This window comes from Phoca vitulina, unplaced genomic scaffold (assembly GCF_004348235.1).
Source record: "Phoca vitulina isolate PV1807 unplaced genomic scaffold, GSC_HSeal_1.0 scaffold4, whole genome shotgun sequence".
Classification (NCBI taxonomy): domain Eukaryota; kingdom Metazoa; phylum Chordata; class Mammalia; order Carnivora; family Phocidae; genus Phoca; species Phoca vitulina.
This window is the reverse complement of record NW_022589707.1, coordinates 30,207,118-30,223,866: the sequence shown is the minus strand read 5'-3', so window position 1 is coordinate 30,223,866 and position 16,749 is coordinate 30,207,118. Positions and strand designations below refer to the sequence as shown.

At 40.1% G+C, this 16,749-nt stretch overlaps 1 protein-coding gene across 1 annotated transcript in view; it reads right to left on the bottom strand.

Moving 5' to 3' along the window:
- The window catches only part of DOCK4 (dedicator of cytokinesis 4), a 427,515-nt gene that overhangs the window by 57,116 nt on the left and 353,650 nt on the right, over positions 1 to 16,749 (bottom strand). The window contains 5 exon segments of the mRNA XM_032401750.1: positions 1,287 to 1,347; positions 2,194 to 2,289; positions 2,434 to 2,460; positions 6,940 to 7,025; positions 8,727 to 8,875. Of these exon segments, the coding sequence (XP_032257641.1) occupies positions 1,287 to 1,347; positions 2,194 to 2,289; positions 2,434 to 2,460; positions 6,940 to 7,025; positions 8,727 to 8,875 (419 nt within the window).

Genomic DNA, 16,749 nt, shown 5'->3' with positions numbered 1-16,749 from the left:
TGTGGGACAAGAGTTCAAAATGCAGAACAAAAAAATTAAAAAAAATAAAGAAAAGAAAAGAAAAAAAATGTGGAACAAGCAGTGGGTGTGGTAAAGAAGGACACAGGCATCTACTCGGAGGTGAAGCAGAGTGCAGTGAAGACACAAATTAGGGAAACTGATAACAAGAGAGTAGAAGTCCTGAGCTTTGACAAGGGGCCATGAGGGGAAGAGACAGAACAGACTGGAAAGACTGCAGCCGGTGAGCTAGGACAAGACAGATGAGGGTGGGGGCAAAAGACACTTCCACAGTGACGGCAAAGAGAGACCAGCAGGGCATGTGAGCGATTCCAACAATTAGAGTCAGGAGAAGAACGTCTGTACAAGTACTTAGAATAGCTGATGAGGTTTCATCTATTCTGCAATATGAGAAAAAGAAACCATGGCACTCACAAATTTAGACCTGGAAGCAGTCACATATTCCTGTATTTCATATCTGACTAAGGGAAACTTTCAAAGGCATCAATATACCCTATATATTTACATATATAGGGTATATATATATATGTATATATATATATGTATACACATATATATATATATGAATGTCTCTATGTATGGTCATTCTTTAGTTCTGTGGTGAGAATACCATCCTTTTTATCAGTTAGTGATGAGACATTTTCATACAATTTAGTTTTCCAGGACAATTGTGGTTTAGCCTGTCTTCCTTACATAATATTTAATTTTACTCCTAAAAAATGTCCTCTTTGGGTGATCAATTATATGGTCATCGCAGTTATAATGCAAAACTTCACAATAGTAGTATTAGACAATTTGCAAACAAGCTAGAGAGTGAAAATTAGTATGTTAAACAGAAACTGTCATTTGTTCACAGAAGAAGAGATGACTAATATTCATTAAAATGTAGAATGAATATAAGAAGGACAGAAAGAAACTGCCTATACGGAAGTAAAAAGACCTCTATCTGGGGACATGGTGCCTTCTTCTAGGAAAGCCACAGAAGACTCCCCGATGGTAAAGCTCCAAAGAAGAGGAGGGGGCATGGCTCTCTGATCTCACAGAGCCTCGGGGGATGCAGTGCGTGCATTCTGCAATGTTCGCAGCTGAGAATTTTCTGGGATTTAATTCAACCTGAAGCTTGCTATGCTTCTTTTGAAAACACTTCCAAGGTCTTCTAAGAAACAGCCAGATAAAAACACATTGTAAACTAAAAACAAACAAAACAGTATTTCTGTGAAAAATCAAACGTTAGGATAGAAGGAGGAAAAGGGGAATAGTTTACTAACCAGAAGGCTAACTGTGCAGCCAATCTTTTTGCCATCTACCTCTCCCATTTTCATGCAGTCCCTAAAAACAAAAAGCAAGAGTCAGAGCTCAGAACTTCCTTATTAGGGACAAACACAGTTTCGTCTGGGGGGGTGGGGGGTGGGGAGTACTGTCAGAGACCTGAGGCAAATCGCAAGTTGCTGTTGAGAAGGAGGCTCTGGGGACTAGGGGAGTGGCCCCAGGCTGTAGGATCTCAGGTGAGACACTCCTGAGCACCAGTTTATGCTGCGCATTTCCCTTGCCTGTGGGCTCTGTTCCCTCTCAGTAGCGGGGGGGGGGGGGGGGGGGGCGAGAAGGTGGAGTGAAGATGTGTTCTTATACACCTTCTTCCAGAGGGGTGGGAAATAGCTGGAAGCCTGGCCATCAACAACAAGAATGAGGGTTTCATTCTTAAAAGAAAAACACCATGCATTTAAATGGGATGAACTGCTTTAACAGTTGAGATAATTTAAAAATCAAAAAATTACGTCTATGAAAGGTAACAGTGTGCGCTTCGCACCCCACCCCCCCTTTCATAAGAAAGCAGCCTGACCGTACAATTCTCTGTAACACCGTCTTCACCCTAAAACAGAAGGATCTACTGGTTCTGATGGCTGAATCTAAACACCAAAAAAGATCCCTTTACTCATGGGACTCTGAGAACCTTCTCAATTCACTCAGACTTTGAAAGAATGGTCCACTGAACAAAAGAGAGAAAAAGGGGCAAAAATCAACTAAAAACTCAGAGCCAGCGAGTTAGAAGTCCATTATCTTACTGCATAAGGTTCTGTGGGCTGATGATTAACTCCAGCGGGAAGCTGACTGGATCCTAACTCTGATTTCCCAGCTGGAGCGCAGCACTCCTGGGAAGCAGGGGACTCCGCTTACCTGTAATCTAACAACCTCTCCATCAGACGAGTTACAGTGGCAATTAATGAAACGCCACTTTCCCTCCATGTTTCCCGCTCAATTTTCTTTAGTAGACTGGAAAAGAAAGAACCCAGGGCATTTTCAACATTTATTTTTATCAGTCACCATGACAACCATCTTACTTTCATCAGTACCTTAAATGCCTTAGCAACCACTGCAACATCTCACAAGTAGCACGATTTGCACACAATGTCTTACCTAGGATAGGGACCAAATAGTGGAATTCTAATCCAGGAAGCATTGACAAAGCAAATTGATTTTCAGATTATCCAAGTCATAAAACACGAACACATGCATATGATCATATTTTCAAAATATACAAGCACCCCACAGCTCAAAGGCATTCTCCCCTAGCTTCTCTCTTACACTAACAGAGGCTTGAACCTTACCACAGCAAATAACACCGCGAAAAGCGAAAACAGGAGTACCTCTAAGTTTACTTTGAAATAAGATCTTCCTGTTATTCACATAAAAATGTTTTCCTACCTCTCGGTAGAATGCATCTTCATCCAGGCAATTTTACTGCAATGCAACTGCTAGAGGAAAATCCTTGTACAGACGGTATGACGTTTTGCGTTTTTTCCTTTCCCTTCACATTTGCCCACTCAATACATATTGTACTATCTGTGCACTCACTCAACAGTTTCATTCATTTTGTCATTAATCACAGGGGACTGTCTATGTGGTTGTTAGAGCAGATTGATGACAGGTACCGAACCACATCTCTCCTCCTATATTTTCCCTAATCTTAAGCACCTTGGAGCAGAGGAACTATGTAAACACAAAATCACAACAATCAGAATAATTAGGATCTGTTTGACTTTCACTCCTGCCTCTTGGCAAATTAAGCATACACTTGGCAAAGCCTTTATGACTGAACTTTCCCCAAAAGATAAAAGTAAGAACACAGGCATGGCAATGTGAGGATCCTTCCCCACCCCTCTGCATTTAATGATCTTTTCTGTCTAAAATCTTGTTTCCCTTTCATCTTGGTTTCGGGAGTAACAGAGAGAGAAAACATTTCTCACAAGTACAATCTAAGCCAATCATACATTGTGCTGAAGGGAAAAATAAATATTAAAGAAAAAAGCTGTTCTGCCAAAGCTAGCTAGCTTGCTTCCTTCCTTCCTTGCTTCCTTCCTTCCTTCCTTTCTGTGGCTAGGTTCTCTCCCAATTTCCCTCCCCATTTCTTCTCGGTGTTGCCATTCCAGCACCCAGCCTTCTGTCTTGTCTCCTCATCTGTTGCCTATGCATCCCTGAGCATTCGTTTCCTGGTTTATTCTGAACTGCTTCCTAGATTAAGTGGGGGGAGGGAGGGAGAGAAGCTGTACACCATGGGATGGAGCCCACCCTGACTAATCTCCCAGGGAAGGTCCCCTAGTTTGTTTAAAATGTGTTTTCTTTTAAGAACCCTCTGAACAGCACCTGTTTTGAGCTTAAATGCCAAACTGGTATTGAACCAAGTACTCAAATGCAAATCTGCCTGCCAAAGCAATGCAGGATGATGTAGAAATTTCCCCAAGTGACAGCCCACACCTCATATACTTTACAGGCTGAAAAACAAAGAACTGAAGTTAAGTAATAACTCTAAAAATATATGGAGACTTCTTTTGTGGGCATGAATTTCATTAATTTGCACAGCCTCCTGATGCAGTAAGAAATCAGAGCTACATAAAACCTCTTGTAAGAAGAGGCACAGCTCTGCAGAGTCCGCTTAACCTTGACTAATCCCAGACCCAAATGTTAGGACCAAGTCTAGAACCCAATTCATCCGCTTTCACAGCCAGGCTTGTTCTTTCAGTCGGGAAGCTTGTTCTCCCAGTTTAACTGAGAAGGGGAGCCTGTCAGAAAGAAGAGAAGAGTCTAGATAACTTCGGTGAGACTGGGTGTTTTTATTTGGTCTATAATCATGCCCACGTGCCCATGCTGAGTACACAGTGAACTCATCCAGTAACAGTAAAGGGTGATTTCTTATTGCTAGTTGATAGGCAATGGGCCTCCATAACACTGAAGAGCAGGATAAACCAGAATCCTATAGGATGACATAATGCTCAGCAGGCTCTTACTCTGTGAACAAATATTAACAGGGGGAGGTAGGATCTGACCCTAAATCTGCTTCTGTCTACATCCTCATGCAATGTTGTTGAGGCCATCACTCCTACACGAAACACCTGTGTCTGCCCATGCTCTTCTTAATCCAAAGAGTCAGACCCCTGAGATCTGTGTCGCATATCCACTCTAAAATTAAATGTGCGATCGTCAAATAAAGACCTTTGAAATGACTTGGAGTCTTATTTAATTATTTAGAGCAACACATGAGAAAGAAGTGCGAGGGATGGTGGCTCTTCTGGAAAGTGCCCTACTGTGTGCTCCCACAGCACAGTCACTGCAGGGTCCCCAGCCGTAGGAGAGTACCTGACCCAGGGAGGTGCTCGGTAAATAAAACCAAACGAGTGAACCGAGCAGAGCCAGGGGAAGCGGAATTTAGTTCTGACACTCTATGCTGGAGATTTCACACTGGTGTCTATGATCTACAATTGCAGCATTATCAAAAATAATAAATCCTGACTCGTACTTATTCAAAAAGATGGAGTATGGGTCCGTGAAGATAATGTTGGGGGTGGGGGTGGGGAAAGGTGAGCAAGCTCTTAGGAAGGAAACCACTGCAACTCCTACATGTTCAGGAAGCAGGAAGCTACTTTCAGCTTCTGAACAAATTTGAAGGAGTTTTCGATATGAACTACAGAGAACAAATGAGAATCTGTACCATAACGGCATGTGTTCCTAATTCATAATGTGTGCAGTGACTCACTGTGCTTATACTAATTCATGGTGACTTCTATAGCCAAAGAAGCATTTCATTGTTTCCTGAAATATAGTTAGCTTTTCACTTGCTTTTCTGAGCCCAGGTAGTAATGATATTTAATTATCACTTTAGGTTTTATTTAATCCCAATACGCTGATGAGAAAAGCATGAAAGAAAAATATTTATAGTAACATTTCTAATCATATGCTAAAAATCACAAAAGAAAAATAATCTCCATTGAGCGAATCAGGCACCTTAAAACAGTCTTAACTACAGAGGCTTAATATATTAATTACTGGTTTGATTCTAATGTCAAGGTACATCTTCTGTTTCAAAGCCCCATTTATACACAAGCAATCCAAATTGCAAGCTATAGGCCTTTATTAAAGCAGATAAGAGGCACTATAAAATGAGGTATTTATTAATCTTGTGAATTTATTATAAATAATTAATCACAAATCTCAAGAGATTCATTTCACTGAGTGCTTTCTCATTTTAGTTCTTTGTTCAAACCAAGGACTAGTAACTGAAATGAGAGGAGTTTTCAAAGGCAATTTATTACACTGGATGAGGTTTTAATCAGAGTTCTTGCTAAACTCTAGCTGTCATGAAACACAGACGCTTTGTATACTAGAATGAGCGAGGGCTTGGTGAATAATTACTAAAAGTTCCAGTTTAATGACAGTATCAGAAGAAAATGGTTTTGTTCAGGAGTCAGTACAAAGAATGTATTTTATCATCACCCACCATCATCCCAAGAAACCTGTATACCCCTTCTTGGCTTTTCCTTTGAGTGTAATTTTCTTAAAAGGTTCAGGGATGATTTTGAATCAGGCAAGTTGAAACCTGTCAGTCACTAATAATACTTTCTAAACCTGGATACTAATATATCTACTTTTCTAAATTAATGATCATAAAACCAAGTATACAACTTGGCATTTGGCTATCAGTTCTGAAGCATTAATAGTTTGACGTGTCGCCTGGGCACACATATGAGGCAGAGCATACTCTGTGACAGAAAAATGTATCGCTGAATGATTCCTATACTTCCGAAAGAAGTGCAAACATTTTCCAGGCACAATGAGCTAGTCCTGCCTTCAAAAAGAAGCACTTTATCAATATACTAGGACTGAAAGTGGCTAAGATCCATAGAAAACTGTAGAGAAAACAAGTGTTGGACTTAAAACCCTAAAGTTCTAGAACACTCTTACATGAACTCTCTGGCCATCTCACACCGCGATGAAAACTTGGGATAAGCCATTCACCCTGGACTGCGATCACATTCTATTAGGAAGGACAACCTCAAACTCCCCTTAAGTCTGTTGTTGTTCTAGCTTCCATCCAAATCCAAATCACAGAATTTACTAAAAACGACTTGCTTCTGTGATATTCTAATAAGAACATTAGAAAGCAATTAATAACGCTGAGTGAGCAATCAGTATCGATGAATCAAATCAAGTGCTGAAAAACAGATGCCAGGTAGGTTAATTTCCCCATCAACAAATCAGCCAAGGATATCCTGCTTTGGAAAGCATTGCACACGAACACCATAATCACACCATTGTCCCCCCACCCCACCCCGCCCCCTTTTCCCACTCTTAACCCCTACTTAAAATCATTATCTTGCAGCCCCAGCTTTAATACTTAGGCTTGAAAAGCGTGAGATTTGTTACAGAACACAAGTGACCTGAGCTAATCAGAGATTAAAATAAGGAGACGGGTCTAATCATCAACATAATAAGATCCATTCACCAGAGTTAGGCAATTATCCTTTATTTCACACTCCACAAAGACAAAGCACTCCTGCGAGACCCAAGCTATCTTTGCAGCTCTCAGCCGCCCAGCACTGACACCAAATCCTCTGAATGGAATCGACTGGAGATACACGTATTACTCACATACTGTTGAAGAGCTCGCGGTATGTTTCATCACCTTTGCCTTCAGACATCAGGCTATCCAGCTTGTCAATTAGCTTGGCTTCCACCTGAAACATACCCAAATATTACTCCCTTTCCTCCCCTTCACAAGTGGGATCTCTAGGCAAACCGAAACGTATTTATGTCTGCAAGGGAAAAAAACCACAGTAAATTTTGTGAAAGCAACATTATCATAACCTGTGGTTAATAGCAGACACCCCCTTGGAATTCTAGGGGGCTAACTGAGATGGAGCAACGTGACTTCAAACTCCCAGAGGGGTATCATTTGCTGCCACCAAAGACATCTATTTGTTGACTCAAACACAAATGCTTGCAGCCCAGCTTAAACATTTGAATTTTTTTAAGAGCTATAAAAACTGGCAAGTCTACTTATTTATTTATTTTTTTAAAAATCACTAGATGTGTAAGAACATTAGCAAAGTAACATACCCACAGACATTAATTTAAATCTTTGATGTGTTTTGTATCTATTTTCTTTCTCAAAACAGTTCGAGGTTGCACTAAATCTTTGCTCAAGTTGAGAACTTATCCATGTACAGATGGTAGATCCATAGAAATAGTCTAAGTCAGCAATAAGCTACATGAGAGAGAAAGGACATATTTCCCAAAAAACTGCAGTCAAAACATTTGTATCTTCAAGAATGTAAACTCCTTGGGCCTTGACTATCAGGCAAGCAGAAATATCCCTTCATCTATCTGAGGCAGAAAGACAAAAAATCAAACACCCCTGCATGGTCAGAGAGAGGTAAGCTACTACAGATTGGGAGGGATATTTGGCTTTGTCAAAGGACTAAGCTCAGTTATTCCTTTGAACCAAATTCTAATAAGGCTATGAAGACCAAAGGGAAGGAGAGCGGGTCCCCCCCATGCACATACAATTTTAAAATAGCCTTCCATTCAGTTATTAGCTTTCTTGAAATGAGATATCAATACAGGTAAAATGCCATGCTTCTGCAGGAGGAGGGTTCTGTGTATGCACTCAGCTCGCTCATAGAGTTGATAATCATTCCTAAAATTTGAGAAAGCCTTCATTTGGAGAAGCATGAAGTCGGGGGGGAAGCAGATCCTTCACACAGATGACTGAGTACAGGTCAGTGAGGTGACTATGCGAACAGAAAGAAGGCAACTATCTCCAACTTGAGTGACCTGGCATGGCAAAAGCAGCTGATTTCTTATGTAATCTGGTTTTGTAATAAAAACGTCTATTCTTTCCAAAACTGGAGCAGAGCAATCAGAACCTATGTCAATGGAAATAATAGGCTCATCCAGGAATCTAGATGCAAGAATTTCCACTGCTCTCTGGTTTAAATTAATTATCAACACTTCAAGCAAAAAGCAATAAAACATACTGTGCATCAAATGCTCAAAACCTAGCCATTCGCCAGGAGCAATGTGCAGACCACAGAGAGGTCAATGATTTTAAGAATCATTAAGCTTCTGATTCCTCCGTGTTGTGTCTGACTGGGAACAGATCAAGTCCCCGCCAGCTCTTCAACAGAGACCCCGGAAATCACAGAATTTTTCAGCAGAAAGGGATTTTAGAGCTCCCCCAGAGGCTCAGGGGAACATAGGACTGGAGAGGTGACCAAGGCCACAGGAATGGGAGAAGGTAGGCGAGGCTAGAATCTAAGTCCCTTGACAGCTGGCTCGGTGCTCATTTCCCAACTCGGAGTTGAATCTGGTAGCTCAGAGATGCTTGAGGAGAAATGAAATTCTCCCCAACTGCTCTGAGAAGCTCATCCGCCTACCTGTTTAAAATTGCCACTCCGCCTCTGCTCCCAGTCCATCATATCATGAAAAATAGGAATCATGACATTCCGGAGATCTGGCTGGGGTATCAAGGTCACTTCTAGGAAAGGGCCAATCAAGGCAGGAATAAAATGAAGCTTGTGCTCTCCTAAATTGAATAAAACATTTGAGTTTCAGTATATTTAATCTTAGTAGGATTTCAGAAAATTAATATTATTAAATTTATTATAAATGATTGCCACAAGTATATTCAATTATAGTTGTCTCTCCAGGCAAGAAAGTATTTCCCTAAGCAGATATATAAACAGTGAATTTCCATATGTTGATTAATATTTCTCCATCATTTTTTATGAAAAAACTGTGGATCTACTTTTTCACAGTTTAACAAAAAGCTCTAAGATACCATGAAAAATTACACCACAAATTAAAAATGACGAATTAAAATTATACCAAAAGTTAAATCATCGGGAATTGGTTATGTATACTCTTATACAGTCACACATCAAAATTTTTATGCAGTCACTAAAACTGAGGCTTAAGAAGGATAATAGGCAAAGCTTTTCAATAGAATTGAAAAACCAAGGTACAATACAGTATGGACAGGTACCTCTTACATTAAAAAATAAAATCTATATATAATAGTCAAGAAGATTATATCCCCTAACGTTAACCATGAAAGTTATCTCTGGGTGGTAAGAGTCGAGTCGATTTTTTTTTTTTTTAAAGATTTTATTTATTTGACAGAGAGAAAGACAGCCAGAGAGGGAACACAAGCAGGGGGAGTGGGAGAGGGAGAAGCAGGCTTCCCGCTGAGCAGGGAGCCCGATGCGGGGCTCGATCCCAACACTCTGGGATCATGACCTGAGCCGAAGGCAGACACTTAACGACTGAGCCACCCAGGCGCCCCTCGAGTCGATTTTTTTTTTTTTAAAGATTTTTATTTATTCATTTGCGAGAGAGACGGAGAGAGAACAAGCAGAGGGAGAGGCAGAGGGAGAGGGAGAAGCAGGCTCCCTGCTGAGCAAGGAGCCCAATGCGGGACTCGATCCCAGGACCCTGGGATCATGACCTGAGCCGAAGGCAGACGCTTAACCATCTGAGCCACCCAGGCGCCCGAGTCGATTTTTATATATGAAAAAAAGTGGTCCCTGCATTGTACAAATTTTCTTATGTTTTTAAACATAATAAACACACAGCCTAAATAAAAAACTAAATGGTAATCCAAAAAAAGAGAACGTGACAATTTTCTAAAAAGATTACACTTTAACAACAGTGAACTCGAAATGGTGTATTACCAAAATACACAAAGTATGGTGCTGATGCTTCATTGAAAAGGAAGGTAGAGGGTGGGATGGGCACTGATGATTTCATCTAGCAGATGAGTGTCGCGTTCCATCCATTATACTAATGGTCTATGTTAAATCTCAGAGTTTTACTTTGATAATAAGAATACTGCATGCAATGGAAAACACATTACTTTTCAAGTGCTAACCTTGAGCATTGTGGCTGAAAGCATACGACACTTAAAGCATCCATTTAAAACCCATAGAACAGGTTGGGAAGCTGGGCAGAAGAGAGCTGGCTTCATGATTAAGATAGTTTCCCCCTTATTATTCTTTTCTACCTCTGATCTTTTAGTAGTAAGGGTCAAATACACACAAAATCATATCGTTCAGAGTTACTGGCACATTTTGGAGTTACATACCTTCACATTAATTATCAATTTCTCTACTTTGTTTTCTGTACTAGGAGGCATTAGGGTGGCCAAAGATCTCAGACGTATACAAATCCAGGGTACAAATATACAGTTTACGTTTATACTGACTTTAGAGGGGATTTAATTATTTTATTTTATTTTTTATTTTATTTTATTTTTTAAGGTTTCATTTATTTATTTGAGACAGAGAGAGAGAGAGCACGCACAAGGAGAGGCAGAGGGAGAAGCAGACTCTCCGCTGAGCCAAGAGCCCAAGACCCTGAGATCATGACCTGAGCCGAAGGCAGACGCTTAACTGACTGAGCCACCCAGGCGCCCCTTATTTTTTATTTTTTGACACATCAAGTGGTGGGGGGCAGAGGGGCAGAGGGAGAGGGAGAGCATCTTAAGCAGACTCCATGCTGAGTGCCCGGATACAGGGCTTGATCTCATGACCCTGAGATCATGACCTGAGTGGAAATCAAGAGTCAGATGCTTAACCGACTGAGCCACCCAGGCACCCCTAGAGCGGCTTTCAAAAGAAAGAACAGGAAAGGAAAAATTTGGAAATTGGAAAAAAATGATGAGTGAGTTTAGAGACAGACAAACCCAAGTGGATGTTTGTGAAGTCACTGTGTTCTGTGACTGAAAGTGCCTAGAGACAGTTCGGTCATGTTCAGGATGTGGCCCCCATCCCTTTTCCTCAGTGCTATGGGACCTAAGCAGGACACAAGTCATAGGCCCTGGCCTATCAGAAAGTCCCTTTCCTTCCCAACACTGAGGCCACATCCTCTTTTCCTTTCTCTTTGAGGTTTTTCATTAAAAGTAACTTGTTTGCTCACCATCTTACTTATCCATACCCATTATGTGTGAGGAATAAACTTGGCTTAGAATTCTTTTTGCTTTCCTACCTTTCTCTGTGACCCAGGTACAATCGTATCTCTCCCAAGGGACTCCTTAGTTTTCCTCATCTGACCAAGAACAACTCCTTCTTACTCATCAGAAGAAACTTCCTTATTAATCTAACTTGGTGTATTTTCCTCCAAAAGAATGAATCCTTTCAAGACGGACAAACTCACTGTGGCAGAATATAGAGAACTTCACTCCACAGTTCTCCCTGTATCTCCCCCATCTTCCCAACATACGCGTTTCAAGCAGGGAGCGAGCAGCCAGCTTTTGCGACTGCTTTCCTCGGTTACGTCTGTCAGGGCAGAAAGGAGCAGCAACCTGAGCTCCAACACTCTTACTGTCATTTGCAAAAGCCTAAGCCACTCAGTGCTTACTCAAGACATCCTGACAAGAGAGGGGAAGAGAGAGAAATGGGAGATGGAGACTTCTGGCCCAGCCTGAGATGGGCAGGCCTTACCTCCGGTCCCTGAGCCTGCCCCGAGGGGATGGCTGCCGGGGTTCCGGGTCCACCACAGACATTGTGCCTGGCAGAGCCACACGCTGAAGGGACCAGGAACGCAGGACCAAGGTCACCTTGACATACGACCAATAACCAGGACGGCCTCCCCACAGGTTTGAGACTATGTAAGACACCAAATCTGGGCATGGCTTTTGGGTGTGTGTGGGGGGAGGGGAGATAGAAGTGGTAAGAAAGACAAAATAAAATGGAATTTCCTGCCAGCCCAAATAGTCCTCCCTTGCCTGTTGAAATGAGACTCAGAGCTGCTACATTATGATCTTTATTTTTAATCTTTCCTGAGCCTGGCATCCTTTGGCCTCTCTAAAGAACATCATTAGCATGCACTTATTTATCACTGTTTCCCTGAGTATTTTTGAATTACTTTGTAAAAAAAAAATCTCTATTTATAGACATTTTACAACCTGATTTTCTTCCTTTTAGAAAGGTTTTTACTAGGTATTGTTCGGTGACGGATAAGGACTACATTTATCCTGGTGAGCACTGAGTAATGTACAGAATTATTGAATTATTATGTTGTACACTTGAAGCTAATATAACATTGCATGTTAATTATATGTCAATAAAACATTTTTTTACTATGAAAAATCTTACAGGTACACAAAATTATAAAGAATACTAAAACAAATCCCCACATACCCATCATCTAGCTTCAAGAATTATCAACATTTTTGCCAATCTTGTTTCACCTATCACCCCAATGATTTTTCTCCCCTCTAGGGTACTTTAATGCAAGTCTGAGACATCATATCATCTTTAACAGGTGGGAATATATATATATATATATATATATATATAATCACAATGCCTTTATTACCTCTAACAAAGGCACACAATAATTCCTTAATCTAAAACTCAGCCTAACGTACACCCCAATGGTTATAGCAGAAATGTCCACAATAGCCAAACTATGGAAAGAGCCTAGATGTCCATCAACAGATGAATGGATAAAGAAGATGTGGTATATATATATACAATGGAATATTATGCAGCCATTAAAAAACCCGAAATCTTGCTATTTGCAATGACGTGGATGGAACTAGAGGGTATTATGCTAAGTGAAATAAGTCAATCAGAGAAAGACAAGTATATGATCTCACTGATATGAGGAATTTGAGAAACAAGACAGAGGACCATAGGGGAAGGGAGGGAAAAAGGAAACAAGACGAAACCAGAGGGGGAGATAAACCATAAGACACTCTTAATCTCAGGAAACAAACTGAGGGTTGCTGGAGTGGTGGGGGGTGGGAGGGATGAGGTGGCTGGGTGATGGACATTGGGGAGGGTGTGTGCTATGGTGAGCGCTGTGAATTGTGTAAGAGTGATGAATCACAGATCTGTACCTCTGAAACAAATAATACATGTTAATTAAAAAATAAAATAAAAAAATAATAAAACTCAGCCTATATTAAAATTTCCCTGATTGTCCTAAAACATGTCATTTACAAGTGGTTTCCTTCAATCATAATCCAAACAAAGTCCTTACACTACATTTTATGCCTTATTTGTTATTGACAGCAGATAGGCCACACCTATTTTTAAATCACTATACAGGAAAGCATGAAGATAGCCTTATTCACTGAAAACACAGTTTGGGAACACAGAACCTGCATAAACCTGAACAGACTCTCACCAGAGAAAACTTAATTCCTCCCCGATTAGCAAAGCAAAATTTTGAGCTATGTATGACAACAGCAAAATAAACTGTACTTAAATGGTTTCTTTTTAAACTGAAGATTAAGTATACTTTCCCCATCTCTGTCAGCCACATGGTCTTGTTTTGAAGTATTTAGGGCATCTGCTGCTACTTGGGCTGCTGAAGTTTTATATTTATGGGCACAAAACAGCCTGTTAGGGAAGTATTGATTTTTCTATGGCAGTTACAAGACACTATGTTTGCAAATGTGGAAAAAAAAGCCCACTTTATATTTAGTAAGAATGTTAGTTCAACTAAAAATAGCAAGAAAAAACTTAATCTTGAAGCACAATGAATGCCAAAGGTGGGACACAGTAGTCAAGACTAGCCTCTTTCTTTGCAGCCTATTCCTCTAAGCATAGTACTAATGTATAAAATTTGGGGGGAAATTTATGCCTTCCCCCTTCTCTTGACGGGGCATTTTTAGTCCTTCCACTTGGAAATGAAAATACTGCAGAAAAACACATTTAAGACAAGGTATTCACTTTTCACTACTTGGTCTCTACTCTTCAAAAGTACATTATTTTATCAAAACCACAAGGAAATGTCACCTCACACCTGTTAGGATGGCTATTATCAAAAAATAAAAAAATGAAAAAAAGAGGGGCGCCTGGGTGGCTCAGTCAGTTAAGCATCTGACTCTTGATTTCAGTTCAGGTCATGATCTCAGGGTTGTGGGATCCCACATCAGGGTCCATGCTGGGTGTGGAGGCTGCTTAAGATTCTCTCTCTCTCCCTCTCCTTCTGTTCCATGCCCTGCCCACAAACCCCACCCCCACCCTGAGCTCACACCCAATGCGCATGCTATCTCTCTCTCTCTTTTTAGAGAGAGAGAGAAAAGAACAAGTGTAGGCAAGGATGTGGAGACACCGGAACCCTTGTGTACTGTTAATGGGAATGTAAAATGGTGTAGTTACTGTGGAATACAGTACGGCAGTTCCTCAAAAAATTAAACCTATAATTACTATATGATCCATTGCTCAAAGATAAATCTAGGGGATATAATGATCAGATTTGAAAATCATACAGCTCTGTGCTTAAAAGCAGACTCAATTACATGCACCCTTTATTCCTTGTTCTCCACAGAATGGAAAAACCAACCTGTTTTTGCAAGAGTCTAGCATATGCAAGAGTTTCCACACTTCTAGGTAAGTACTGATGACCAAAATCTGATTTAAAAATACTGTTCAGTAAAATTTGTGTTTGTGTTTGTGTATTAGACTAACGGGGTAGTTTCAAGTGGCAAAAAATGTATTCAGTACTCTGAGTATTATTTCCTCTTTGCAATTTGTTTTCTAAAAGTTAGTGTTTTTTATATCTACTAAAAACTATTGAAGCTCTTGATTTCTGAAATCATAAAGCTTACTTTACTAAAACATGATGATTCGTTTTTATCAAGATTTTTTTGTTCTACAAAAATCAGACAAAAAATATGAGATTTAAAAACTAAGCTCTGGGGGCGCCTGGGTGGCTCAGTCGTTAAGCGTCTGCCTTCGGCTCAGGTCACGATCCCAGGGTCCTGGGATCGAGTCCTGCATCGGGCTCCCTGCTCCGCGGGAAGCCTGCTTCTCCCTCTCCCACTCCCCCTGCTTGTGCTCCCTCTCTCGCTCTCTCTGTCAAATAAATAAATAAATAAACTCTTTAAAAAATAAAAAAATAAAAACTAAGCTCTGTACATGTATGGACCATTTCTTCTTATATGTCTCCAAATAACGTGCACAGAGCCAGTGCCTCATGAACTATGTTAAATTGAACTTTATTGGTCTGTTCCATTAAGAAATGCACATCTGTAATTATCTGAATAAATTCTTCTTTAGCATTCAAAATACTCTATGTGACATATTTATAGGTAAACCAAATTATAACAAATATATTTTCATATTCGTAAGTAACAAGCTGACTTAAGGTCAATAAGGGGTGTTAAAACAGTACTCTGAACACTTAATTTTTCTTATCATTTTGTAAAAATATATGTTGGAAGAGAGGTTTCAACAGTTCTGAACACTTTCCCATTCTAGTTGTTGTACAATAGCAATGACCTTTAACATTCACCTTCTGTTTTGGAAGTCTCAGAAAAGTCAGGACACAACTCTAGGGAAATAATGCAAAAACCAAGGAATGAAGTGAACATTTACACTCACCCTGCATTTGAACTATGTCATGCAGGGAATTGGTCGTTGAGTATAGTGAGCCTTTTCTAACAGACTGCCAGAACTGAGCTAGAGCTAGCCTCTAGGGCTGGGAAAACAGAGAAAGGGGAGAGTATCTAAAGCAGTGCTTTTCAATCTTTAGTCAAGAACCACCTGGAGAACCTGTGAAAACTCAGCTGTGTCCCACTCTCTCTCGGTGATCCGTTTCAGTAGGTCTGGGGTGCAGCCAGATAATTTACATTTCTCACAAGCTCCCAGGTGCTACCGCCGGCCTCTTTGAGAACCAATGTTCTAAAGAGTACTGACATAACAACATCTTGTTAAAGTAATGCCAAATGTAATATGGACACTACAGGGCTTTGAAAAACAAAAAATGAACAAAACATAAAGACTGAAAGGAGTACTCTTCAAATAAGACAAACTAATGTTATTTTCGAGCTGAATCTAAAGACACGTCATGGACTTCTTCTGGCTGGCCTGACAGCTGGAGGTTGCTTTCAAGATGTTAACTCACTTTTGTTTTTTTCCTGAAATTACCAGCAAGCACTGAACACTGGGCTTAATTATATATAACAAGGCTCTTCCTCAAATGGCTATGAATATTGCTATGTATATATACAGATCCTGGTCAAAAATCACTCTGTAAATAAACTGAAGTAAAATGATAATGGTTCGATTTTCATTTACAGAAAACAAATCCTGCCATTTACAAGTTGTGCTTGGATGAAGCCCATGAGAAAAGATACTTTTAGGTAATTACATATTCAATTCAAATAGGCCCATCACTTTAATGAATCACAAGAAGTTTACAATGCAGTAATAGTAAATGAATACTATAAACTTGCGTAGTTAGCATACAAAATTAAATAAGTTGGAATCTCTAGAAAGAAACCCTATGCCAGTGAGATTGTAAAACAATTCATTTTCCAAATATTATTCTTGTCCACGCAACCAGGTCTAGGTCATCAATTTGCTGGAATAGTATTCTCTATCTGCTGTGTCAGATTAACAAAATTGAATCTAATAGTTTCTTAGCAACTGCAGATGTTTTAAA